The sequence below is a fragment of the Neolamprologus multifasciatus genome, chromosome 19, assembly GCF_963576455.1.
Source record: "Neolamprologus multifasciatus chromosome 19, fNeoMul1.2, whole genome shotgun sequence".
NCBI classification, from domain to species: Eukaryota; Metazoa; Chordata; class Actinopteri; order Cichliformes; family Cichlidae; genus Neolamprologus; species Neolamprologus multifasciatus.
Window position 1 is genome coordinate 21,952,359 of NC_140457.1, and position 25,376 is coordinate 21,977,734.

Genomic DNA, 25,376 nt, shown 5'->3' on the forward strand with positions numbered 1-25,376 from the left:
GTTATATAAAAATAATGATACATGTCTTATTTTTTTTTTAAAATAACACATACATAAATAAATAATAACATATAAACATAACAATACAAATAACCAAAACACAACTTTAAAATGTTTTTCATTATTTTATTAGGGCTTTATTTAAAGTTGCACAATTTGACCGTGTTCATGTGTTTTGTAATAAAACACCACAGCATTACCAGCAACCAAGTTTCAGCCAAGCTTTGCTGAAGCATGACGCTGATACTATTGCAACTGTTTCCAATTGGCAGCAGTAAATATGTCATTTATTACTATGATTGTTTTTTCTTTCTGATTATCATAATTTCCTGGTCTCAGATGAGAGCAGCCACCAATCCTCCAACAGTACCCACGGCTGCGGTGGCGGCCCCAGACAGACCTGCCATACCTGCAGAGAGAAAACGGGCTTCAGAACACCAGACAGCTGATCGAGCAGTTAGATGAAGTAACTGAGCTGCAGAGAAGAGGGGGAGGTTTTATCCTACGACGGAGTATTAGAGCCACAAGAGAAATGTTGTTGATATGGACATTACTGTTTGAACACTGCCACATGCGCTATATCCGCTACAAAATTCCTTATTTAGATGAGTTAGTGAAACAAATTGATCAGCCATCTTGTGATACAACATTCATCCTCTTTTTTGCACGAAGATGTAACCATCGATAACCTCGCATCTGTCCATTACCAGCCGCTGCTTTTTGTACAACCTAACACTTATCACCACACTGTGTTTATGAGCTTAAAGAAAAATCATTTCTTTCTTTCTTACTAAAACCGATTCTGAAGCACAATTTCACAAACTCAGATGATATACAGTAGCAACCGTGGCAGCTTTTTATCTCCACATTTTGACTTTATTCTCAAAATGATTGATAATATTTTTCTTTACGTGGACCTAATAGTCCGTCGTATTATCCTCACTGCAGCACAGTCACATGTTATTGTTTCTGGGATCTTTCAGGTTTATAATTGTTACAGGCATGGCCCTTTAAGGGTGAAGCCTGATGGGAAATGTATTTTGGAATGTGTGTAGCGGGACTGTCGTGCGTGGGTGTGGAGAGAGAGAGCGGAGGAGAAGAAAAGTAACGGTTAGCTACAGAAGAGACGGAAAGGAAATAAATAAAAGGAATATAATAACTCCCTTGACAGCCAGAGTTGTGTCGGCGATGCTCGCTGTGAGTAGACTGTTTCAGCCCACTGTACGCGGTGTTCGTGTCTTGGAGAAGAAATAAAGTTCGGTGAAGCAGTTTCCTACGCCTCCTTCGATCTTTTTGCTAACGGAGTTGACCTGTATATTAAGCTGTTGCCGGCTACGAGTCAGTTACGGAACTTTCAAGTAACTGCCAGAGGTTTCCTTACTACGGTTCGGGACCGCGGATCTGGCGCGGTAACACTGGGGGCTCTTTTCCGGGATTAAACTCCGCAAAGCGCCGAGAGAGAGGGAGCGAACTTTTTTTTCTCTTTTCCCTCGGACGACAGAGAAAATGGCGGCGCCGGGAGATGCTGAAGGGGGTGACATGGTAATGTACTTCAGTAAGAGCAGCAACCCATTTTTGTCAGAATCCCCAGAGAGTGGCACAGCTAATGTGGACCGTGCCACTTATGTAAACAATAGAATCCATAGCAGCAACCCCTTCATCACAGACATAGAGTTAACGCCAGCGGCGAGCATACCAGCAGCCAATATGACAGAGTTTGAGGCTGCATGGCATCTCACCCCACCACCTTCAGCTCACACCAACCCTTTCTTAACACCAACAGCAAAGCAGAATGCAGTGTGCAGTGAGTTTAAGCAGTTTCAGTGCTCAGACTGCGAAGGCCCTGGTAATACTACATCTACACCGCTTACAGTGGGACGGCATGGCACACATGATCACCTATCTCGGATTGTTACATCTCTGCCATGCAGCCAGCCATTCACCGCCATGAGCTGTACCTGCAATGTCCCTACAAAAACACAGTTTACTGAGCCAGCGAAGCTACACATTATGCCAGGTACACCCCAACCTGCGCAATACAGCTATGAAATGCCAGCTCAGGGCTATTTTTCCCCAACACCTCGCACGGTAATACCAGCACCAGATGGGGGGTGTGGACTTTGTAAGCATGGCCAGGGTCACAGTTCAAAACAAGCCACGCCAGGGCCACGCGGCTGTTTTCCTTGTGCAGTGCAAGATGGTGGCTTTGCAGATTGTATTGCTGATGAACAGACGAGGGGCAAGGAGAAAATTCCCACATTACAACCAGACCATTTTGATGGGTCAGGGTCGTGGAAAGACTTTCTCTATCAGTTCGAGACCTGTGCAAAGGCCAACTGCTGGACGGAGAAGACCATGGCTGTCCAACTCAGATTCAGCCTGAGGGGCGCAGCTGGAGCCATAATCCACAAAAACCCTAAATCTGCTCACTGGAGTTACCAGAGGATTGTGGAGGAGGTGGATGCTGCCTATGGGCCGTGTTCAGAGCATGCAGCGGCCATTGGCATTGAGCTACGGCAGAGAGTCAGGAAACCAGGTGAGGCCCTGCACACCCTCAGAGATGATATATATGAGAAGGTTTCCATTGTGTATGCCAACCGCTCCGAGCTGGAACAGGACTGTATTGCTGTAGAGATCTTCACTAATGCTTTGGCAGATGCTGAAATGGTCCAGAAATTATTGGAAGAACAACCACGCACCCTGGCAAGAGCCTATGAAATCGCCCACAGGTTCGAGACAACGAAAAGGGCCGCCAGGGCAGTCACGCAGCTTATGCAGCCAGGGGCACGAGTCTCTGCAGCACAGGGGGCCCGAACAGCTGCATTACGGGAGAATGTTCATATACTAAGTTATGAACCACCGGAGAGAGCTCAAAGACCTATCCAGCGTGGGCGCCAAAGCTGGAGCACATTTAACAAGTCAAGCAGGAGGGAGGCTGTTTGCCATAACTGCTCTGGCATTGGACATCTACAGAGGAACTGCCCCTCTCCTCGCTCACCTGCCCAAAAGCCTGTTAAAGCTGCTAGAGGCCCAGCCCCTGACCCAGGCACAGTGCTCCACAACGGAGGCCAAGATGTGATGTGTGTCCAGATAGTAATACAGGGACGGGAAATATGGGCCTTACTGGATTCTGGTGCACGGCGGAATGTGCTGCCCCTCCACTATTTTAACACCATCCCCGCAGAGTCAAGACCCCAGGTGCAGGCATCCATTGCTCAGACTCTACAAGGCATTGGTCCAGAGGGATTGGCCGTCCTGGGTGAGGTCATCCTGCCTGTACATGTGGGGAGCGGTGTTCAAAATGTTGACTTTCTTTTGGCCGACATGGCTGAGGGCACTGAAGTTATCCTGGGGCACCCCTTCCTGCAACAATCGTGTGCTTGCTTAGACTACGGCCGCCAAGAGATAACCCTGTTTGATGAAAAGATACCATGCTTTGGCTTGTGCCCTCAACCCCAGGTGCTTGTTGTTAGGGTGGCACGCACTACGGTTTTGGAACCAGGCTGCGAGTATGTGGTCCCTGGGTTTTCCAGCTTCCATTGTGCCGCTCATAAAGACATGATGCTAAGCCCCACAAAGGGTTTTGTGGAGAAGCACCAAGTGCTGGTGGCTCACGCGGTTGTGCAACCTCGTAAACCCTCTAGCATCCCAATCAGAGTCTTTAACCCTGGGGCTGCAGCTGTTACCTTAAAGCGGGGTGCCGTGGCAGGGGTTCTTCAGCCGGTGCAGGTCCTGGAGGGGTCGGGGAGTCACCCACCAAGGGTCTTGGCAGCCCTCGAGCTTAATGGTACTCCCCCTGCTTCTGTGCCAAGCCATTTGCAGGCCCTTTATGCTGAGAGCAGCCCCGGTTTGACTCACGTTGCCCACTGTGAACTGGCAGGCCTGCTGAGGTCCTATGGTGATGTCTTCTCCACTGGCCCAAATGACCTTGGTTGCACTGGTGTTGTCCAGCATGACATCCTGACCACGCCAGGGCCACCAGTTAAGCACCCGCCGCGCAGGATGGCAGGGGACAAACAAATAGCGGCCGACCAGCAAGTACAGCAGAGCCTGGAGGCTGGGCTAGCTCAACCTAGCAATAGTGGCTGGGCTGCTCCAATTGTGATGGTGAAGAAGAAAGACCAGAGTCCCAGACTATGTGTGGACTATAGACCACTAAATGAGCGAACCCTTAAAGACGCTTATCCCCTGCCACGCATCCAGGACACCCTTGACACGCTTTCCACTGCCAAGTTCTTCAGTACACTAGACCTGACATCAGGGTACTGGCAGGTAGAAATGACCCCCAGAGCCCGAAAAGCAACTGCATTTTGTACCCGTAAGGGATTGTTCGAGTGGAATGTGATGCCGTTTGGACTGTGCAATGCACCGGCCACATTCCAAAGGCTTATGGACAGAGTCCTGGCTGGGCTGCAGTGGGAGACGTGCTTAGTATACCTAGATGACATCATTGTCCTGGGTCAGGATAGCACCCAGATGCTGGAGCGGCTCGAGCAAGTGTTCATCAGATTGCGTGGAGCCAACCTAAAACTGAAGCCATCTAAATGCTGCCTGTTTCGGGAGCAGGTGGCCTATCTGGGCCATATCATCTCTGCTGGAGGTATTTCCACAGACCCCCAGAAAGTTCAGCAGGTGACGGACTGGCCTACACCGCGGACCGTCACAGAAGTGCGCCAGTTTGTTGGCTTAGCCTCATACTACCGCCGGTTCGTGGAGGACTTTGCCACAATAGCCAAACCCCTCCATGAACTCACTAAGAAGTATGGCCCGTTTTAAAACTGGACTGTTGAGTGCCAGGAAGCATTCCAGGAATTAAAAAAACGGCTTACAGCAGCCCCTGTCCTGGGTTACCCACTGGACCAGGGTGACTTGTTCCTTGACACTGATGCCAGCGATTGTGGGATCGGAGCAATTCTCTCCCAAGTGCAAGGGGGCGAGGAGCGGGTCTTGGCTTATGGGAGCAGGCGGCTGTCAGCTACCGAACAAAACTATTGTACGACCAGGCGAGAGCTTCTGGCGGTTGTGGCGTTCACTTCCCACTTCAGACAGTACCTGCTGGGTAGGCCATTCACTGTCCGGACTGACCATAGCAGCCTCCGCTGGCTGACCAGGCTAAGGGAGCCCGAGGGCCAGCTGGCCCGCTGGTTGGAGAAGCTGGCAGAATATAACTTCCAGGTGCTGCACCGACCTGGGAAAAACCACCAGAATGCGGATGCGCTTTCCAGGAGAACCCTGCCGTGCTTCATGCCCGTGCACACTTCCCGAGCCCCACCACCACAGCGGCCGGTTCGAGCATAAAGGTGTGCAGTGTACTTAGAGGACTGTTGCACCGGCATAACCCCCCCAGGACAGCCCCCAGTGGGGGTAGTGGGGCCTGACGGTACCAGTGGGAAAAGCCGGGTAGCAGGACCAGAGTGTGCACCCGTAGCAGCAGTGGACTGTTGTTCCGATAGTAGCCACGACACCCGCCCAAAATATCCACCGGGTGGATGAGTCACATCACACTAGCTTGTTCAGTGGCTGGACCCCAGAACAGCTCGTGGCTAGCCAGAAGAACGACGTGGATATGGGCCCAGTTTGGGAATGGAAGGAAAAAGGGGGAGGTCGGCCAGTCTGGGCCGATGTAGCAGCATGCAGCCCCGCAACCAAAGCCTACTGGACGCAGTGGAAAAGACTGTACCTAAAAGATGGAGTACTGGTGAGGAAATTCCACTGTACAGAAAGTAATGTGTTTTTCCCCCAAATCCTTCTTCCTCAAGCCTATCGTTACTCCGTAATGCAGCAGATGCACGATGGCCCAGTGGGCGGCCACTTTGGGGCAGAAAGGACCCTGGCACGCCTGAAGAACAGGTACTACTGGTACAACATGAAAGATGATGTGACCCTGTGGTGCCGCACTTGCACCAGTTGTGCTGAAAGGGCGCGGCCCCTAAAAAACCCCCAGGCAGCGATGGGCACGGTACGTGTTGGCGCGCCCATGGAGAGGATTGCAGTCGATCTGATGGGACCGTTGAACGAAACAGAGATTCATATTGGTGGTACAAGACTATTTCAGCAAGTGGGTGGAGGCTTATCCAGTCCCGATGGACAAGCACCCACGGTGGCAGAAAAGGTTGTTGCGGAGTGGGTGTTTAGATATGGAGCCCCACAGTCTCTGCATAGTGACCAGGGCACCAACTTTGAGTCAGCTGTGTTCCAGGGATGTGCGAACTGTTCGGAATCAAAAAAGACGCGCACCCACGCCGTTTCATCCACAGTCCGATGGCCAGGTAGAGCGTTTTAATGCTACCCTTCAGAAGGCCTTAGCCACCACCGCGGAGCGCTGCCACTGGGACTGGGATATAATGATCCCATATGCTGTCATGGCTTATCGGGCAACTAAACACAGCTCCACAGGACTGACCCCAAACATGATGCTTCTGGGGCGAGAGATAACCGAGCCTATTGACCTGGTCGCGGGTCTGCCAGCCGACGACACCCCCAACTGCACTGCACCACAGTATGTGGTGCAACTCAGGGAAAGGCTGGAGCTCTCCCACCAACTGGCACGGGAGGCTCTTGGGAAATCTGTTGAGCGTGCTAAGAAACAGTACGATAAGAATGTCTGCCAAGTTCAGTATCAAGTCGGCGCTGCAGTGTGGCATCTGATCAAAGGGACCAAGAGAGTGCGTCATAAGGTTCACAAGTTTTTGCCTTCCTATGAGGGCCCCTACTTCGTAGTGGGCCTGCTGGATGATTTGGTCTACTGCATTAAAAAGGGGCCCCGAGCAAAGGCTAAAGTGGTTCATCACGACAGACTCAAGCCTTATCACTCAAGAACGCCGCTGGACAACAGCTGGGTCTTCCAAGACTCCGACCAGGCAGCACCTATCGAGGTGCCTCCTCCAGCGCTCGACGAAAGCGATTCTAACATGGATTTCGGTCCCCTCGACTTGTGGGAGGCCCCATCCGGGGCAGATCAACCAGATACTGGTGCTTCCCTGAGAACTGGCTCTCCGCCACCCGCTCTAGAAGACGGTAGCGGGTTGCCAGCCAGCCCTGCTCAGCCTTACGTGGATGAGGCTGAAGGACCAGGACATCGCCCTTCCTTCAGGTCCACACCCTGTTCCAGACCACAGCGTGTGCGGCGGGCGCCGGACATGTTTGGTGACTGGGTCAGTCACTAGGCTAGTATGTCCAAACTGAGTCGGGTGTAGGCGGATCGCTGCCCTGCTCAGTCGTTTGAGAAAAAAAAAAATGTAAAAAAAAAAAAAAAAATTTGTTCATGTTGCATATGCTAAGTGATATGACTGTTGTAGATTGAGTTGTTACAGGGGGCTATTCTTACGTGTACTGTTGGGCTTGTTTGTCTTGCTGTTTGCTGGTAATGTGGCTATCGACGGGCTGCGAGTTATTGTTTGAACTGTTTAATGAAGCAAAGCTGGATATAGGGGCAAATGGTGTAAGACAGGGGCAAACATTCAGCTGTAGTGCCTTAATGTCGTAGCGCATCTTGAATAATATGGGCATCACCTCTGAACACTCATGGGATTGATGTAAATGCTGTTGTGTGTTTTTTTTTCTTTCTTTGTGAATACTGTATATGTGAGGGACGGGATATGGACATTGACTTGCACCCTCCTCAAAGTGAACCTTGTACATTCTATGTTTTTTTTTGTGTGCAAGATATGGACAGTTGTCTACTTCAAGATTGTTCCCTCCTAAGGTTCGCCATTTATGGACTGGGGGCATGACTGCTGTCCCGCATAGAATGCTGTATGTTTCCTTGTTAATGGGGGGTTCATGTGCTGGAATGATATTAAGGGTTTAATTATCATCCAGAGTGGGGGTAGTGTTACAGGCATGGCCCTTTAAGGGTGAAGCCTGATGGGAAATGTATTTTGGAATGTGTGTAGCGGGACTGTCGTGTGTGGGTGTGGAGAGAGAGAGCGGAGAAGAAGAAAAGTAACGGTGAAGCAGTTTCCTACGCCTCCTTCGATCTTTTTGCTAACGGAGTTGACCTGTATATTAAGCTGTTGCCGGCTACGAGTCAGTTACGGAACTTTCAAGTAACTGCCAGAGGTTTCCTTACTACGGTTCGGGACTGCGGATCTGGCGCGGTAACATAATAAAGGTTTTTGAGTAATCGCTGGTAAAATATTTTATATTATATATATTTATTTATATATTTATTTTTACCTGCTGACTGCAAAACAGCCACTGCACTTCCTGCTGCCACTCCTCCTCCATTGGCTATAGCAGCTGCAGACATCCAGCTTGCAGCGTAGGAGCCTGCTGCTATACCAACTGAGGTGAAACCTACAGCCCCCAGGACAATAGGAGCAGACACCACTGCTCCACCTGACAACAGGAAGAAACACCTGGTTACTGATCATCAGGATGTTTTAAAATGAATACATGTATGATATGTGTGACTTCACCTTTGAGTTTTAGAGATAAAAATAAATAAATAAACAAACAGATTTGTTACCTGCCCCTGCTGCGTTGGCTGCGGCTGTCACTGAAACACACAAACAAACATCTTACCACAGCTCAGCTGGATATATTAAATCATTTCCTATGATGCTAGAATCATGAGTTTATATGAGGTAGAGTGATGATGTCAAAAAGGCAGCTGTACTCACATAGACCCATTGTTCCACTCAGGATGAGGAGCCTAAGACTGGACTGTGTCTTATGTAGGAGTGAAATAAACTGAATGGACATCACTGGGTCAGTGAAGTAAATAACATTCCTTTAGTCATCATAGAACAAGTGATTGTGAGGCTGGATGTCAGGGGGTTTGACATATCTGGTTATTTTATGTTTTTTGTTGTTGTTATGGATTTCACACACATGGGTTTTGGAGTTTTCTTTTGGTTTTAATCCTTATGTTGGATCACTTGCTTAAAATGAAAACAAACAAAAACAAGCTTATTACACGGAGCATATATGTACATTACTTGTGTCACTGAAAATGTGTCTGTATTATGTGTGGGAGCTAAAATGATCACTGGCAGATCTGTAATGACGGCAGATATACTGCACTTCTTTAAACCTCTGACCTTCCTCAGAGAAAATTAGATGTAAAAATACATAAATAAACAAAGAGGTTTGTTACCTGCCCCTGCTGCGATCGCTAAGCCTGTCACTGAAACATAAGAAAGAAAGGAAAAAAAACATCTTACCAAAGCTCAGCCTGAAATATTTAGACATTTTCTGTGATGCTACAATAATAAGCTTATATGATGTAGAGATGATTTGAAAAAGGCAGCTGTACTCACACAGACCCATTATTTCTCACAGGATCAGGAGCCTAAGCCTGGACTGTGTTGGACAACTGGACTTATATAGGAGTGTGAGGATCAGCTGTTTTCCCAGAAAATGAAACTCTTAGAATGGGCGTCACTGGGTCTGGAAGTAAATAAACTTTCTTTAGTCATCATGGAACAAGTGATTGTGAGGTTGGATCTCAGGGGGTTTGACATATTTATTTATTTAATGCCATCTTTATTATGGATTTTACACACGGATTATTTCAAGGGTTTTTCTTTCTGTTTTAATCCTTATGTTAAATTGCTTAAAGTGAAAACAAACAAGAACAAGCTTATCACAGGGAGGGTATATAAACGTTACTTAGGTCACTGAAAATGTTTCTGTATTATGTGTGGGAGCAAAAAAGATCACTGGCAGATCTGTAAGGACGGCAGATATACTGCACTTCTTTAAACCTCTGACCTTCCTCAGAGAAAATAAATTACACATTTTAATTAATTAGAGGCCAAAAAAGTTCTTCCTCCTGTCTGCAGGTGGAGACAGACACCAACATGCATCCAAGCACATTTTTGAAAGTGCTGGATTTTTAATTTCAAATGCAGCATTTTATATCTGTCAAACTTATAATTAGTGTCCTAGTTACTGTTTTCTCAACAGCAATTTAACTTTTTTTCAGTCACTACAGTGACAGTTCATGGAACCAGAACATAAACGTCTTTATTGCCTTACAAGAAATGTCTTAGGTGACCTGATTTAAAAAAGCAGTTTGGTTGTTGTGTATTTATTTTGTTGCACAAAAGGTTCAGTTCATAAGAAATGGTTCTTGTAGTTGTTCAAAGATTGTCACACCACAGCAATGACGACAGCATTAAACCTCGCCCATACTGCAAACATACCCATGACATACCGGCATAGTTTACATTCAGGTATGTGATGATTGAAGGAACAGGACTTTGTCTTTCCCTTTTCAAAACAAGTTGTGGGTATTTATTTTCTCATGGTAGCAAAGCTCAGCATTCCTCATGACATTAATGTGACTCAACACAGTTTAAGTTTAAAAAATGTCAACCTTAATATAAATGATGGTTTATAGGCTGTAGCTCTGCCTCATGGTGCTCTAACATCCTCATCTACAGACTTATAAACAAAAGGGTGTAAAAGTTGTGTTGGAACACATTTTGATTCAATATCCTTGTGAGCATTATTTAAAAGGTACTGCAGTGTAGAAAGTAGTGCTGTTATAAAAATGTGGAGAAGAAGCCAATCAACAATCATGACTATCACACTGAAAACGTCATAACACTTAAAGGATTAAGTCTTTGCTACAGAGAAACTGCAAGTGGTTTTTATGTAACATACACACACATGAATCCGAGAGCAACTTGGGGTTAGTATGTTGCCCAAGGATATTTGGGTTATGCTGATGCAACACTGCAGGTAAGGTGAAAAAAAAGAGTCTGGTATTATTGTACTCAGGGTTACTAAAGGTCATTGAAATTCTGCAGATCACAGCTTTGTAGGGAGGGACGCTACAGTACTGCACTTGGGGAAACTCGAGTTATGGCATGTTAAACAACATCTGGTATGAAACAGGTATGATGCACATATTAACCAAATTTATTTTAGGCTGCACAAAAGAGTCACTACCTGTAAATGTATATATATATATGTATTAGAGATGGCACGATACCACTTTTTATGTCCGATACCGATACCGATATAATTTTGGATATCGGCCGATACCGATATGAATCCGTAACAGTGTGTTTTTTAATCAATTAAACTGTTTTTTTTTAAATATCTTGCTGCATTTTGTATAAGTTCATACTCAAGTTTAAAAGAAAACAAAACACTAAAGCTATTCTGTTATACCTGTATGTAAAAAATACACTGCACCCAAAATATTTCATAGTTCAGCAATACTGATCAATCTAATAAACTTAAACCTACTCCATCCTCCCTATTCTGGTATTTTAAAGAGTAAGCAACCTAACTAATAGGGTTGCAAACGCCCAGCAAAAAAATAAAAAATAAAACAAGAAACAAGAACTATAAATGACAAACTCTGAGGAACTAGAAAAGAACACACTCAGGAACAAGAAGATACATGATATTATACTTTAAAAGAACAAATAACAAACCCAGAACCACAAGTCAAAACTTCATCTTCTGCTTATCCTTTTCAGGGTCACGGGGGTGGGGCTTGAGCCAACTCCCCCTGTTTTAGGGCAAGAGGCAGGGTACTGTCTGTCTCAGGGATCACTAACTCATAGACACAATCTTCATAGTCAGATTCACACATATGGGCAATTCAGACTTTCCAACTGACCTAGCCCCACTAACTGCATGTGTTTGGACTGTGCAGTTGAGCTCTTGGACTGTGGGAGGAAGCGAGAGTACCCGGAGAGAACCTGCAGACTCCACACAGAAAGAAAGGTGGAATTGAACTCAGGACCTTGCTGTGAGGCATCACTGCTAACCACCATGCCACCGTGCTGCCCCAGGTTTGTTGTTATAATAATGAAGTTATTACTACACATAATTTGTTATTGTGCAGAGCCCATTGTTACTGCAATGAGATTATTTGGATCATTGCAAAAAAAAAAAATTCTTTCATTTTTTATGTGGTTTCCACAATCATAAGATGAATATGTTACTGTTTAGAAAAAAAAAACATCATTATGCTGCTCCTCCCCTGTCTAGTGTGTATTGTTCTTTCAGAAATGGGAGTGGCAATTCTTGAAAAAAAAAAAAAGTAAAAGACATGGATCAGCTTTCCATGACATGGATCAGCTTTCCATGACTGCATCTTTCCATGACTGCAGTTGAGCTCTTGGTGTCTGAGTGTTATCGTTGAAAGCATGGACACAGGCTTTGAAGAGATATGTGAGTATATGTATATATATATATATATATATATATATATATATATGTGTGTGTGTGTGTGTGTGTGTGTGTGTGTATTTTATAACAGTGTTATCACATTATGCAGTGGATATGAATTCTTTTTATAATTGTAAAGATTTTATTTGAAATCTTTTTGTATTTCATTAACAGGCAAGGCGGTCCTTGTGTTTGCAGGTACGCCATCACATTAACCACGGCATAATTTTGATATGAAAATCTTTAATATAAACGTTTTTATCCAGGAGCTGGTGGAGTTGTGATTCTGACTCCTGCCATTCTGGCTGCACTGGGGTTCACTTCAGCTGGAATAGCAGCAGGCTCCGTCGCTGCCAAACTGATGTCATATTTAGCAATCGCTAGTGGAGGTGGAGTTGCAGCAGGAGGTCTCGTAGCAATCTTGCAGTCCTGGGGTAAACCGGATAATTTGTTACATATTCTCTTCCTCTCTCCTCTCTAAATGTGTGTAAAAAAAATCCGCAACCAAACAAATAGACATGTTTTCTTATAGAGCAGGATTACGGCCAGATAAATTAGAAATTGTAATATTTTAGTCCACTTTGACTGTTGCTGTTTATCTAAATGTCAAAGATATAAAATGCTCTTCTTGGACACGTCTCTATAAATGGTATAAAAGGTTCATGAGTAAAATAATTTATGTACATCATAAATTATTTTATGAAGAATTAAAACTTTGCACATGTTGAACAAGTATAACAAACAGCTAATGGTGTCTAATGTGATTTCACTTTAGGTGCGTCAGGTCTGTCATGGGCTGCCACTTTAGTGTTTGGCAGTGTTGGAGCAGCAGTGGCTTGGGTGCTCTCAACCGTGTGTAACGTGACTGTGATATATGAAGATTCACATAGAGAATTAACACAAACTGACCTATAAATGTTTCCTGCTGTGACAAATCTCAATCGCCTGAATGAAACTTTATTCTTATGTGTGAATGTCGAACACTCAGATTAAAGGATGATTTGAGAAGTAAATTACAAAAACATTTTAAAAAACATTTTGACTTGATTTGATTCTGGTAGTTGTTTGACATAACTGTGATGTCACACAACTGCAGTGACAACAGCAAAGGAATGTAATGAAGCCTCGTCCATGAATAGTCCTCCTTTACATTCAGGAACCAGATGAATAAAGCATTAGGGCCTTTTCTTTCTTACTTCAAAACAAGTTCTGTAAATGTAATTATTAAGGCAGGTTAGTTTCAGTAACCTGTTTTTTCTTTTGTTGTATGTTCTTTTTGCTTAAGAGGAAATCCTTTCTTGCATTAAGAGCAGTGGGTTGGGTGATCTCAACTATGTGTAACATGACTGTGAAATATGAAGATTAACACATTCTTTCTTCAAAACAAGTTCTGTACATTTAATTTCTCACGGCAGGTTAGTTTAAATGACCTGTTTTTCTTTTGTTGTATGCACTGTTTGCTTAGGAGGAAATTTCTTCTTGCATTATTATGAATCAGCACAGTGCTGTGTGCTGCAAGCTGTGGTGCTCTAACTTCCTCATCTGCAGACTTATATTAAACACAGTATGATTATTAAAAAAACAAGATTAAAAATCCCACTAAAGGTCACTTTACTCTGCTCTCCATAATGATTTCAAGTGTACTCAGGGGTTTTTAACCTGAAGTTGAATGATGTGCCACAGTTCAGCTAACATTAAAAAAAGCCTGGCGTTGATGTTTACTGAGGACAATTTTTTTTTTTTTTTTTGCCTGAGGATAATTACTGAGGATAATTACTGAGGATAATTGAGGATTTCATTTATTTCCTGTGAAGGCTGCCAGTCACTTCAGTTACCTACAACAGAGATATGTGGCAGCATCTGTGTATAACAGATAGTTAAAGGCAATTTTTTTACATTTTCCTGCTGTTTGGAAATGACAGATGAGATCTGAGTACAAAGTCAAAGCAAGTACAAACAAACGTGTTGTGTTCATCTTGACTACGGTTAAATAATATATAATATAATTAAAATAATGAGAAATAGAAAGGAAATAAAATGGGTGAGTATACAAGGCTTATCACAGCAGACACAAGAGCAGAAGTTGAGATGAATTATAAGAACGTTTCAGGAGCCCTGGACGGGAGATCCTACAAAATGGCAGCAGTAGAAATTATGACATGACACAGTTTTACGTAAGCGTTATTTGACTGCATTTAATCCCAGTCATTTCCAGAGAGAGATTAAAGGTTGAAGACTGATTTATAACAAGTCCCCACACAAACATAGATAAAAGCACCTCACTGATGAGCAAGAAGTGCAATAAATGATTGAGAAGTGATACATACTGTATGCACACAGACGTCAAATAATAAAAATAAAAATAAATATCTCAATTGCACTTTCAGCTTTATTATACTGCATTTAACCCTGATCATTTTCACCTAATCCAGAGTAATGTACTACAAGGATACTTGGAGCATGAGAAGCAAAATTTTGAAAATCCAATGAAGGAGAAATGGTAGAAACACATGTCAGCTTCTTCTCATATTTTAAACCTATCTATATGGTTATAGTTATGTTGGGTTTCTCTGATGTCTAATTATTCAAATCTCAGTTAGATTACATTAAACTAAACTGATATCAGATCAATTATCAAATTATTAAATCACTTTCCTACTTTGACCAGATTGTCATGTGTTGAGTCACTGCTCTTCTTCTCTTTCCTCTATTCGGGAACCATTCAAAGGATTCTGGGGAGGTTTTAGTAAAACGGCAGAAAACGTTGCATAATAGAGGCCTGTACAAGAATTGTCCCATTCATACCTACCTGGTCACACATTGAGGGGGAGGCTGTCCTGGCTACAGAGCTTTAAACACTGCACACCTGGGGTCTGGGGCTTGATGAAGCTGTGTTTGTGGTAGGGGGTAAGAAAGGCCCCACCTTGGAGAAGATCAGTACAGTGATTTCACTGTAGGTGCAGGAGGTCTGTCATGGGCTGCCACTGGATTATTTGGCAATGTTGGAAAAGCAGCAGGTTGGATGTTCTCATGGGTGGCTGTAGCTCAGGTGGCAGAGCAGGTCAGCCACTAATCAGAAGGTCGGTGGTTCGATCTTCTGGTTCGATCCCATGCCAAATATGCTTGGGCAAGATACTAACCCCATATTTGCCTACTGGTGGTGGTCAGAGGGCCCAGTGGCGCCTGTGTCCGGCAGCCTCGCCTCCGTCAGTGCGCCCCAGGGCAGCTGTGGCTACAATGTAGCTTGCCATTGCCAGTGTGTGAATGGGTGAATGACTGAATGTAGTGTAAAGCGCTTTGGGGTCCTTAGGGACTAGAAAAGTGCTATACAAATGCAGGCCATTTACCATTTGCGTGTAATGTGACTGTTATATAGATTAACACAAACTGGTCTACAATATTTCCTCCTGTGAAAATCTCAATATTCTGAATGAAACTTTATTCTTATGTGTAAGTGTATGTGCTTCCAACACTCAGATAAAGCATGATTTGAGAACTGAATCATTGATAACCTTTGTTGCTGATTTTTACTCATGATAATGGATTGGATTTATATAGCGCTTTTCAAAGCACCCAAAGCGCTTTACAATGCCACTATTCATTCACTCTCACATTCACACACTGGTGGCAAACTACGGTTGTAGCCACAGCTGCCCTGTGGCAGACTGACAGAAGCGAGGCTGCCATATCGGGCCATCGGCCCCTCTGGCCAACACCAGTAGGGTAAAGTGTCTTGCCCAAGGACACAACGACCAGGACAGAGAGCCCGGGGATCGAACCGGCGTATCCGGTTACAGATACGCTTCCCAACCCCCTGAGCGACGGTCACCCTGATTTTGAAATAAAATATCATCATAGAGGATGAAGATCCTTTATCAGATCCAAAGACTGATATGACGCTTCTGTTCTCTTTATGAATTTAATTTGAAAATAAAAACACATGCAAAATAAAAATATTTTTGTTTTTATTGTAAACACCATAATGTAATGCACAGTAACGATATCAAATCCATAGTCCATAAATGTATCACTCTTACAGAGCCAGTAATCTGACTGTGTTCAATGGGCTCAAACACCTGTTTCAGTCAGTGACGAGCAGTTTACACATTTTATGTCATGTTTTTTCCCTGTGTTTTTTGGTTCATATTCTGTCCCTCTCCATTAAAATTAAACTACCATGAAAATGAGAGACTCTTCATTTCTTTGTAAGTGAGGAAACATACAAATTCTTCAAGGGTTCAAAAAAATTATTTCTACCACTTTAACTGAAACGTGGAAGAAATATAAAGAGTGGATTTAAAGGCCTGAAGACAACACTGATAATTTGAGGACTGAGATTAACTACAATAATATTATTGATGGAGATACAAATTAAGGCAGATATGTTAGAAAGAAAGTCTTTTTTGTTTTGTTTTTAAAAACCCGGCTCTTCACTGATATACTGCTTGGTGCTTGTTTTCTGCACAGTCCCACAATCCTATCGGATGGTCAGATAATGCAAGGATTAGAGAAATTGTAAACAAAACAAAACAAAAACAAAGAGCTTCATCACTGACTCTATTATTCTCTATAATTATTTCTGTTATTATTCTAAAGCTCATGACAGCACAATTAGAAAATGGCTGGAAGGGCAGCCTTGAGAAGCCTCTTCTCTTTTAAAAGAACAAGGCAGCGCAGCTTTGCAAAGTTTCATCTAAACAAAAAAGCTTTTATGAATGTTTGACATGTAGTTATGTTTTTTCTGTTACTCTTGTTTATTTGTTATTTATTTTATCCCACTTGTTCCATTTAAATTTGTACTATTTCTATTTGTGAAGCACTTTGTATCTTCTGGTAGTTGTTCAGACATAATTGTGACGTCACACAACTGCAGTGACAACAGCAATGGAATGTGATGAAGCCTCGCCCACGAATAGTCCTCCTTTACATTCAGGAACCAGATAAATAAAGAATCAGGGCCTTTTCTTTCTTACTTCAAAACAAGTTCTGTACTTTTAATTTGTCAGGGCAGGTTAGTTTGAATGACCCGTTTTACCTTTTGTTATATGTTCTGTTTGCTTAGGAGGAAATCCTTTCTTGGGATGGGCTGAGGGGTCAGTTCCTTCATCATGATTATGCAAATTCTCATGACCATTGATCAGCAACCATTGATCAAAGCCCATTGATCATTGGCCATGAGTACCATTGACAGAGAGTTGGGGAATGGCTGCAATCACAGTATTGTAAGATGGTGAAAGATGTACTCTTAGGCCCTCGTGAGAATTTGCCTTTAGGGCCTTTTCTTTCTTACTTCAAAACAAGTTCTGTACTTTTAATTATGAAGGCAGGTTAGTTTGAGTGACCTGTTTTTTCTTTTGTTGGATGTTCTGTTTGCTTAAGAGGAAATTCCTTCTTGCATTCTGTCAGTCTGCCCCAGGGCAGCTGTGGCTACAATGAATGAATAGTGGAATTGTAAAGCGCTTTGAGGGCCCAGAAAAGCGCTATATAAATGCAATCCATTATTATTATTATTATTAAGAGCAGTGGGTTGGGTGATCTCAACTATGTGTAACGTGACTGTGAAATATGAAGATCAAACCATTGAATAATATATACTGGCCTACAAATGTTTCCTCCTGTGACAAATCTCAATATCCTGAATGAAAATGTATTCTTATATGTAAATGTCAAAGACTGAGATTAAAGCATGATTTGAGAATTACAAAAATGTTTGATAACCTTTGTTGCTGATTTTTACTCATGATTTTGAAATAAAATATAATTGTAGAGGATGAAGATGTTTTATCTGATCCAGTGACTGATATCATGCTTCTGTTGTCTTTACAAATTTAATGTGAAAATAAAAACACATGCAAATTAAAGTCCAGACCTTAACCTGACTGAAATGCTGTGGTGTGTGGGTCATCGGGACTGCGTGAGACAAAAACAGTATCCTGTAACTCAGCCAGGGTTGCTCTCATGGTCAGTAAGACAACACATTATTTGGTAAAGGTTAGAAAATAGGGAAAAGTCGTTAGTGCTGAGAGGCTGGTACTAGTTTGGGGCACCAATGAAGGGATAGTTTAGTGCAAACTATAATTTCTCCCCATCAGTTTTAACCAGTTACATAGACGGACATTCTCATATAAAACTTTGTACACCGCTGAGCCAGGTTACTCTCTTTTGGGAAAACTGATGCAGTTAACTGCCTGTGGTTTTCTGAACAAAAGAGATCTGTCAGTGTTCCTGGGTCACTGTCCCAGTGTTTTCAGTTTTGGACTTTGTCAGTGTTTCCTGTTTTATTATGTTAGCTTTGATCTGTGTGAATTATGTTTTGTTCCACTTCCTGTGTAATTACTTAGATTTAGTTTAGCTGTGTGTATCACCTGGTTCTTATCATCATTACCCAGTTTAATTTAAGTATTTAAACCCTCCATTTCTCTCAGTTCATTGTCTTGACATTGTTGATTCCATGTGTTTTTCCGGTTGAGTTCAGTCAGCCAATCAGTCTGCCCTCTTATGTTGTGTTAATTTTGCAGGTATAATAAAAATAATCCTTTACCAGCCTGTGAGTCCTGTGCATAATGATGCACTGATAACAATCTAAATAAAAAATAATTTAATACAATATGTGTCATGTGCGACACTCAAAGTGTGTGATCACTTCGTGTTTTCACTTCAAGCCTTGGTGATCACTTTATTTCTGCCAGTTATAACAAGCAAAATATGTCAGACTTGGAACTGAATTATGTAAAAGTTATGATATACATATGTATCTGTTATCTGAAAAAACGTAATAATAAAATAATTTCCATCTAATTTCTGTAATTTATCCTCACTGACAACACACACTGCAATATTTAATTTTAGTAAACCTGTCAGATTTATCATACTAAAGGTTTTGGAGCAATCACTATGAAAAGAGGTCTAGGGCACCCGTAATTCCACCCTCACACCAACTTTATACTGTATAACATCAAGACATAAACTGCCATACATTGATACAAAGGCATTAACTGAGTGTACAGGATGGAAATCAGCAATGACAACTCATGAAAACTACAGACATTCTGTACTTTTTGCAACCTCTGAGGATTTCTTGCTTGCAGTATTATTTGATTATTTTAATTCAATTCAATTTTAATGATATCAAATCACAACAGCAGTCGCCTCAAGGCGCTTTATATTGTAAGGTAGACCCTACAATAATACATATAGAGAAAACTCATCAATCAAATGATCCCCTATGAGCAAGCACTTTGACGACAGTGGGAAGGAAAAACTCCCTTTTAACAGGAAGAAAATTTCTCTCCCCATCATAGAGAAGGGCTCAAGGTTCTCTCAGTTATTCCATCAACATTCTACAACAGACACAGCTTTTTAAAATCTACTATGAGGCACAAACACATCCACTTTAATTTATAGCAATATTTACACTAAATATGCTGCTGGCCATTGACTGGTAACATCATTTTGACATGCTGTCACCTGGATCTAGAGCTGTACTATAAACAAACACTGAAGTCCAATTCATATTTAAGTATTTAACACTATTTAGGAAACAAAACAAATAAAATTAAACAGATTGCACTTTTGCTTGCCAGTGTTTCAGATAAAGTGTGTTTCATATCTCCATGGATTTGTGTCATCAAATTACCTGTTTGTCGTCTTTCTGCCACAGCAGCACAAATCCTAATTAATAATAACAAATCACACTGTGCCGAAGCACACAATGCCTCTGTGTGAGTGCGCTGTAACAGCATGATATCAAGACAGTTAAACTTGTTTTCATTCTGTCCTGTTCTGTCTCCAGTAGACTAGCTGGCATTTTAAAGTGGTGTAAATCTGCACAGTTACTCAAAAGAAAACAAAATAATATATAACTGTGATATATAATTTTCTCAATTCTTAGTCATTACTTCAAAAGGTTTAACATTCATTGCAGTTATCAAGAGTGAGATTAAATGTTAAAGATGCATTCATAAAAACTGTTTTTTATGTCATAGATTAATTTAAAAATAACAATTAGTCCAACTTTGCTTCATGCTGCATTTTTGTTGTATCATCTAGAGGCACTTTTTCCACTAACACACCACTCCTTATGCAACGTTTTCTTTATCTGAAGGTAGTTGAAAGTTTGATGATGTATAAACAAGGTGGAGTTGAAACTGGTTTTGTCACGTGAAATGGGGCATGTGGCAGGCACAGTTCAGGTTGAAACACATTTCCATATCTACACTTGAGCTCTTGGTGTCATCTGAGTTATTATTGAAAACATGGATGTCAACTTGGTAGAGATATGTGAGTCTATATATTTTTATAATGGTGTTATCCCTTCATATAATTGTGTTTGAATAATTATTACTTACTCATTACAACATTTTCTTTTCTTTTTGTATTTCGTTGACAGGTGAGGCAGTCGTTACGATCACAGGTATGACATCACATTAACCACAACATAATTTGATATCAAATCTTGACATATAACATTTTTATCTAGGAGGTGCTGCCACTGTGATTCTGACTCCTGCCATTCTGACTGCACTGGGGTTCACTTCATCTGGAATAGTAGCAGGCTCCATCGCTGCCAGACTGATGGCATATTTTGGTGCAGGAGGTCTAATAGCAATCTTACAGTCCTGGGGTGAGCTGGATGTCATGTTTCTCTCTCTCTCTCTCAATGTAAAACAAAACAAACAACAGACATTTTCTTATATTTTCTTAAGTAATACTTATAGTATATTTTAGTCCACTTTGGCTTTTGATGTTTTATCTAAATTTCAAACATATGAAATGCTCTTTCTGGACACGTCTCTATTAATAAAGGTTCATGAGTAAAATAGTGTAGTGTAAATTCTGGGGTTTGGCGATGAAGAATAAAAGCTTTTCTCATGTTGAACAGTATAAACAAACAGCTAATGGTGTCTAATGTGATTTCGCTGTAGGTGCAGCAGGTCTTCCATGGGCTTGTCACTGGATGTTTGGCAGTGCTGGAGCTGCAGCAGGTTGGGTGCTCTCACTATGTGTAACATGACTGTGACATATGAGATTACACATTGAATAAATACAAACTGGCCTACAAATGTTTCCTCCTGTTTACAAATCTCAAAAACCTGATTTAAGAATTTTGGACCTGATCACAAGACAGCTGGTAGAAACACAACGAATGAACAGATTAGTGTTTACTGAGATGCTCAGTCCATCTCTATGACTGAAATAGCAGGAAGAAACTGTTACAGACCTGTTTACACTGGTTATTTCTGACTCCCCCCCCCCCCCCCCCCCACCCCCAACAAAAAAAAATCTGCTAACAAAACATAGATCAGGAACTAATCGCTATACAAATACAGGCCATTTACCATTTACCATTTTAATCACAGTTACAGTCTTCGGGAACAGGGCTAGAGTTTTTTGTTTTTTTTTAAACACCACCACCCCCATACTTTTTGTCCTATCAGCCATAAAAGGCTGACTGGGTATTGTCACCCCACCAGGTGGTTTAGTGCAGACACCCAAGTGTTGATGCGATAACTTGAGAATGAGGTGATGTAGGAGTTTCAAATACCATGGGTGTATCTACTAAAAATCTAAGGGGAGTTTGCATCTCAGTTACCTGAACGTGGGGGCAGAGGCCACGCTTTCTGAAAATCTGTTGAATGTGAAAACTGAGAACAAGGTGAAGTAATGCCATGGGTGTATCTACTTGGATGCTGAGTGGTAGCATTAGCAGCCACCAAAAGTTTTTTTTTTATTACCTTGGTCTCCCAGTAATCATGTAATATGATGATGATAATCTGAGAGGTCACATTAAAATGGACAGTCTTCCTTTTAACTGTGAACCAAAAGAGAGAAAAACTGAGATGCCAATTATGTTTAGTTCTGACTGCACCCGTAAACCTGACTATCAGACGTCCATCTTTAAGAACTTGCACACAAAACCATGTCTTGTCCTTGCCCTAACATAGTTAGCTATACTAATGATACACATGAGGTTTAAAGCTTTGCACCATAATACTTAATTTTAATATACACAACACAATGATAAAAACAAGCTTGAGAAGAAAAACAAGACTTCCAGTTTTGGCATAAAGCAAATATATGACAATATATATCACTTCAGTCCTGCTGATATCACAGCATACTGTATCATTATCATTATCATTAATTATATTATTGATGATGTCATTATTATATTTATTATCATAGTGATACAATATAGTGCCATTATCTAATCTAAGATTATGATATTTTCATGAACTTTTTCTTTTTGCATGTTGTTGCAACTTAAAATCCTAATGAAACATCTAAGTATTAATTTACCTGCTGACTCCAAAACAGCCACCACACTTTCCAGCTGCCACTGCTCCTCTGTCCTGCATCTGCTCTGAAATGGCTGATTTTATAGCAAGCAAAGTTTCCTTTCCTCATTAACGAAACCTTATGTTCAGGGCTGAACACAGAGGGCGACAGAGAGCAACACAAACTGTAGAGCGATGTCTTCTTGGGACTACAATTACATAAAAATAATGACCCATGTCTTAGTATTTTCAGATACATAATAGAATAATAAAATATAAACATAATAATAAAAATTTACCAGACCACAACTTCAAACTGCTTTTCATTATTTTATTTTATTAGGGTTTTATTCAAAGTTGCACAATTTGACCATGTTCATGTGTTTTGTAATAAAACACCACAGCATTACCAGCACTAAGATTTAAGCCAAGCTTTACTAAAGCATGACACTGATACTACTGGCAGCTGTTTCCAGTTGGCAGCAGTAAATATATCATTTATTATTATTTTTTTCTTTCTGATTATCATCATTTCCTGGTGTCAAATGAGTGCAACAAACAATCCTCCAACAGCTAATAGTCCGTCGTATTATTCTCACTGCAGCACAGTCATGTTATTGTTTCTTGGATCTTTCGGATTTATCATAATAAAGATTTTAGAGTAATTGCTGGGAAAATAATTATTTCGTTTTTTACCTGCTGGCTGCAAAACAGCCACCGCGCTAAACTCCTCCTTCATTGCCACAGCAGCTGCAGACATCATGCTTGCAGCGTAGGAACCAACTGCTATTCCAGCTGAGGTGAAACCTACAGACCCCAGGACAATAGGAGCAGAGGCCACTGCTGCACCTGACAACAGGAAGAAACACCTGGTTACTGATCATCAGGATGCTTCAAAATGAATACGTCTTGATATGTATGACGTCACCTATGAGGTTTAGAGATAAAAATACATAAATAAGCAAATAGGTTTTTTTTACCTGCCCCGACTGCGATGGCTAAGGCTGTCACTAAAACACAAGAAAGAAAACAAACAAAACTTACCACAGCTCAAATGGAAATATTTAGACATTTCCTGTGACGGTAGAATAATGAGCTTATATTATGTAGAGATGATTTGAAAAAGGCAGCTGTACTCACACAGACTCATTATTCCACTCAGGATGAGGAGCTTAAAACTGAACTGTGTCTTAAACAGAAGGGTGAGGATCAGCTGTTATTTCGTGGGAAATGTAACTGAATGGGCGTCACTGGGTCTGTGAAGTGAATAAACTTTCTTTAGTCATCATGGAACAAGTGATTGTGAGGTTGGATCTCAGGGGGTTTGACATATTTATTTATTTTATGTTATCTTTATTATGGAATTCACACACAGGTTATTTCAAGGGTTTTTCTTTCTATTTTAATCCTTATGTTGAATCAGTTGCTTAAAATGAACACAAACAAGAACAAGCTTATCATAGGGAGCATATATAAACGTTACTTGGGTCACTGAAAATGTGTCTGTATTATGTCTGGCAGCAAAAATGATCCGTGGCAGATCTGTAAAGACGGCAGATATACTGCACTTCTTTAAACCTCTGACCTTCCTCAGAGAAAATAAATTACAAATTTAAAATAATTAGAGGAAAAAAAATTCTCACTCTTGTCTGCAGATGGAGTCAGACACCAACATACATCCAAGCACATTTTTGAAACTGCTGGCTTTTTATTTTCACTCAAATGCAGCATTTTATATCTGTGCAACTTACAAGCAGTGTCCTAGTTACTGTGTTCTCAGCAGCATTTTAAGTTTTTATTTTCAGTCACTACTGGAGCAGTTCATGGAGGACCAGAACAGAAACTTCCTTTTTGCCTTAGAAGAAATGTCTTAGGTGACCTGATTTAAAAAAGCACGTGGTTGTTGTGTATTTGTTTGCACAAAAGTTTCAGTTCATAAGAAATGGTTCTAGTAGTCAAAGATAATGGAGTTGTCACACACTGCAATGAACGACAGCAGGAAAATCCTACAAAAATGGCAGCACTAGAGATCATGACAGGACACATGCCACAACACATGCATAAACCAAGAGCATGCAGTGGTTGTCAGTGAAATATAGCAGCACAGAAAACCTGCACATAAATGCTGCCTTCATACTGTTATTTAAACTCACTCAAGTTTGATTTCTCACTCAAATTTAAGGCTCTGCAGGCTGTGAATGCTAAACTTAAAAACATTACCCTGAAAGTGAGGAGCTCTTTAAGTTTATCAACAACAGTTCATCAGACTCACTGAAGAAAGCGATCAAAGAACATGATGAGTTAATGACATATCATTTACTACTAATTTAATTAGGCATGTCTCTTAGAGGTTTGATATGTTCAATGTGATTTGACATCTACCACTGAGACATACATGTAGGTACGACCTCAGGAGGATGCTTTAGATAGTAGCTGTTAAAGGTCTCAGCTCTTTCTATTGAAATAATCCTAAATGGAAGCGATTACATTGAGATAATCTTTGCTCTTTTAAGTGAGCCTGATACATTCCTGCTCACTCCCCAATGAGATCTAATCTGTGAAACTGATCTGTGAAGATCAGGCCTCACATCTTCTTAGATGACCAGCAGAAACATGTTGATGCTGCATTGGAGTCTGGCACAGTGGCACGCCTGGTGCCCTCACCAAACTAACAAAAAAATGGGCAATTTGTTTTATAATATGTCTTAACTGAGGCAAACATGTGAACTGAAATATGTCCCCATATTGGTCTAAAGACACAAAAAATAAACTTTTTTTAAAAAAAATCTCATCTGTTATTTTTTATCTTCATAAAATATATTTGTATGTACTAAAGTAATCAAAAAATATACTGCATGTTGGAGCTGCTGGGATTTCCTCACACAGAAACAATGTTTCAGGATGTAAAGATGAACCATAGTATGTAACTATATCATTGATTATGTTATTATGTGCATCCTC

At 41.5% G+C, this 25,376-nt stretch overlaps 3 protein-coding genes across 6 annotated transcripts; 2 read left to right on the forward strand and 1 right to left on the reverse strand.

The window, feature by feature from the left end:
• Window positions 1–112: 112 nt before the first annotated feature.
• On the reverse strand, window positions 113–23,580 carry LOC146496606 (interferon alpha-inducible protein 27, mitochondrial-like). 3 transcript variants are annotated; one of them, XM_085142996.1, is made up of 4 exons: window positions 23,556–23,580; window positions 9,101–9,130; window positions 8,179–8,340; window positions 113–409 (listed from the first exon to the last, which is right to left on the reverse strand). In XM_085142996.1, the coding sequence occupies exons 1-4, from the start codon at window positions 23,563–23,565 to the stop codon at window positions 336–338; spliced, it is 276 nt and encodes a 91-aa protein (XP_084999122.1). In that variant the 5' UTR covers window positions 23,566–23,580; the 3' UTR covers window positions 113–335. The 3 variants fall into 3 exon arrangements, with proteins under 3 accessions (XP_084999122.1, XP_084999121.1, XP_084999120.1); XM_085142995.1 differs by lacking the exon at window positions 23,556–23,580 and adding an exon at window positions 9,264–9,366; XM_085142994.1 differs by lacking the exons at window positions 9,101–9,130; window positions 23,556–23,580 and adding exons at window positions 8,471–8,500; window positions 8,625–8,649.
• LOC146496607 (interferon alpha-inducible protein 27-like protein 1) lies at window positions 11,933–15,569 on the forward strand. Of its 2 annotated transcripts, none has more exons than XM_085142993.1 (4): window positions 11,933–12,141; window positions 12,313–12,336; window positions 12,405–12,572; window positions 15,096–15,569. In XM_085142993.1, exons 1-4 carry the CDS (start codon window positions 12,117–12,119, stop codon window positions 15,209–15,211), a joined length of 333 nt encoding a protein of 110 aa, XP_084999119.1. In that variant the 5' UTR covers window positions 11,933–12,116; the 3' UTR covers window positions 15,212–15,569. The 2 variants fall into 2 exon arrangements, with proteins under 2 accessions (XP_084999119.1, XP_084999118.1); XM_085142992.1 differs by lacking the exon at window positions 15,096–15,569 and adding an exon at window positions 12,914–14,025 and having other exon boundaries at window positions 11,983–12,141.
• Window positions 20,344–21,151, forward strand: LOC146496608 (interferon alpha-inducible protein 27-like protein 1). The gene is made up of 4 exons (XM_085143046.1): window positions 20,344–20,418; window positions 20,528–20,551; window positions 20,618–20,761; window positions 21,063–21,151. Exons 1-4 carry the CDS (start codon window positions 20,394–20,396, stop codon window positions 21,149–21,151), a joined length of 282 nt encoding a protein of 93 aa, XP_084999172.1. The 5' UTR covers window positions 20,344–20,393.
• Window positions 23,581–25,376: the final 1,796 nt, after the last annotated feature.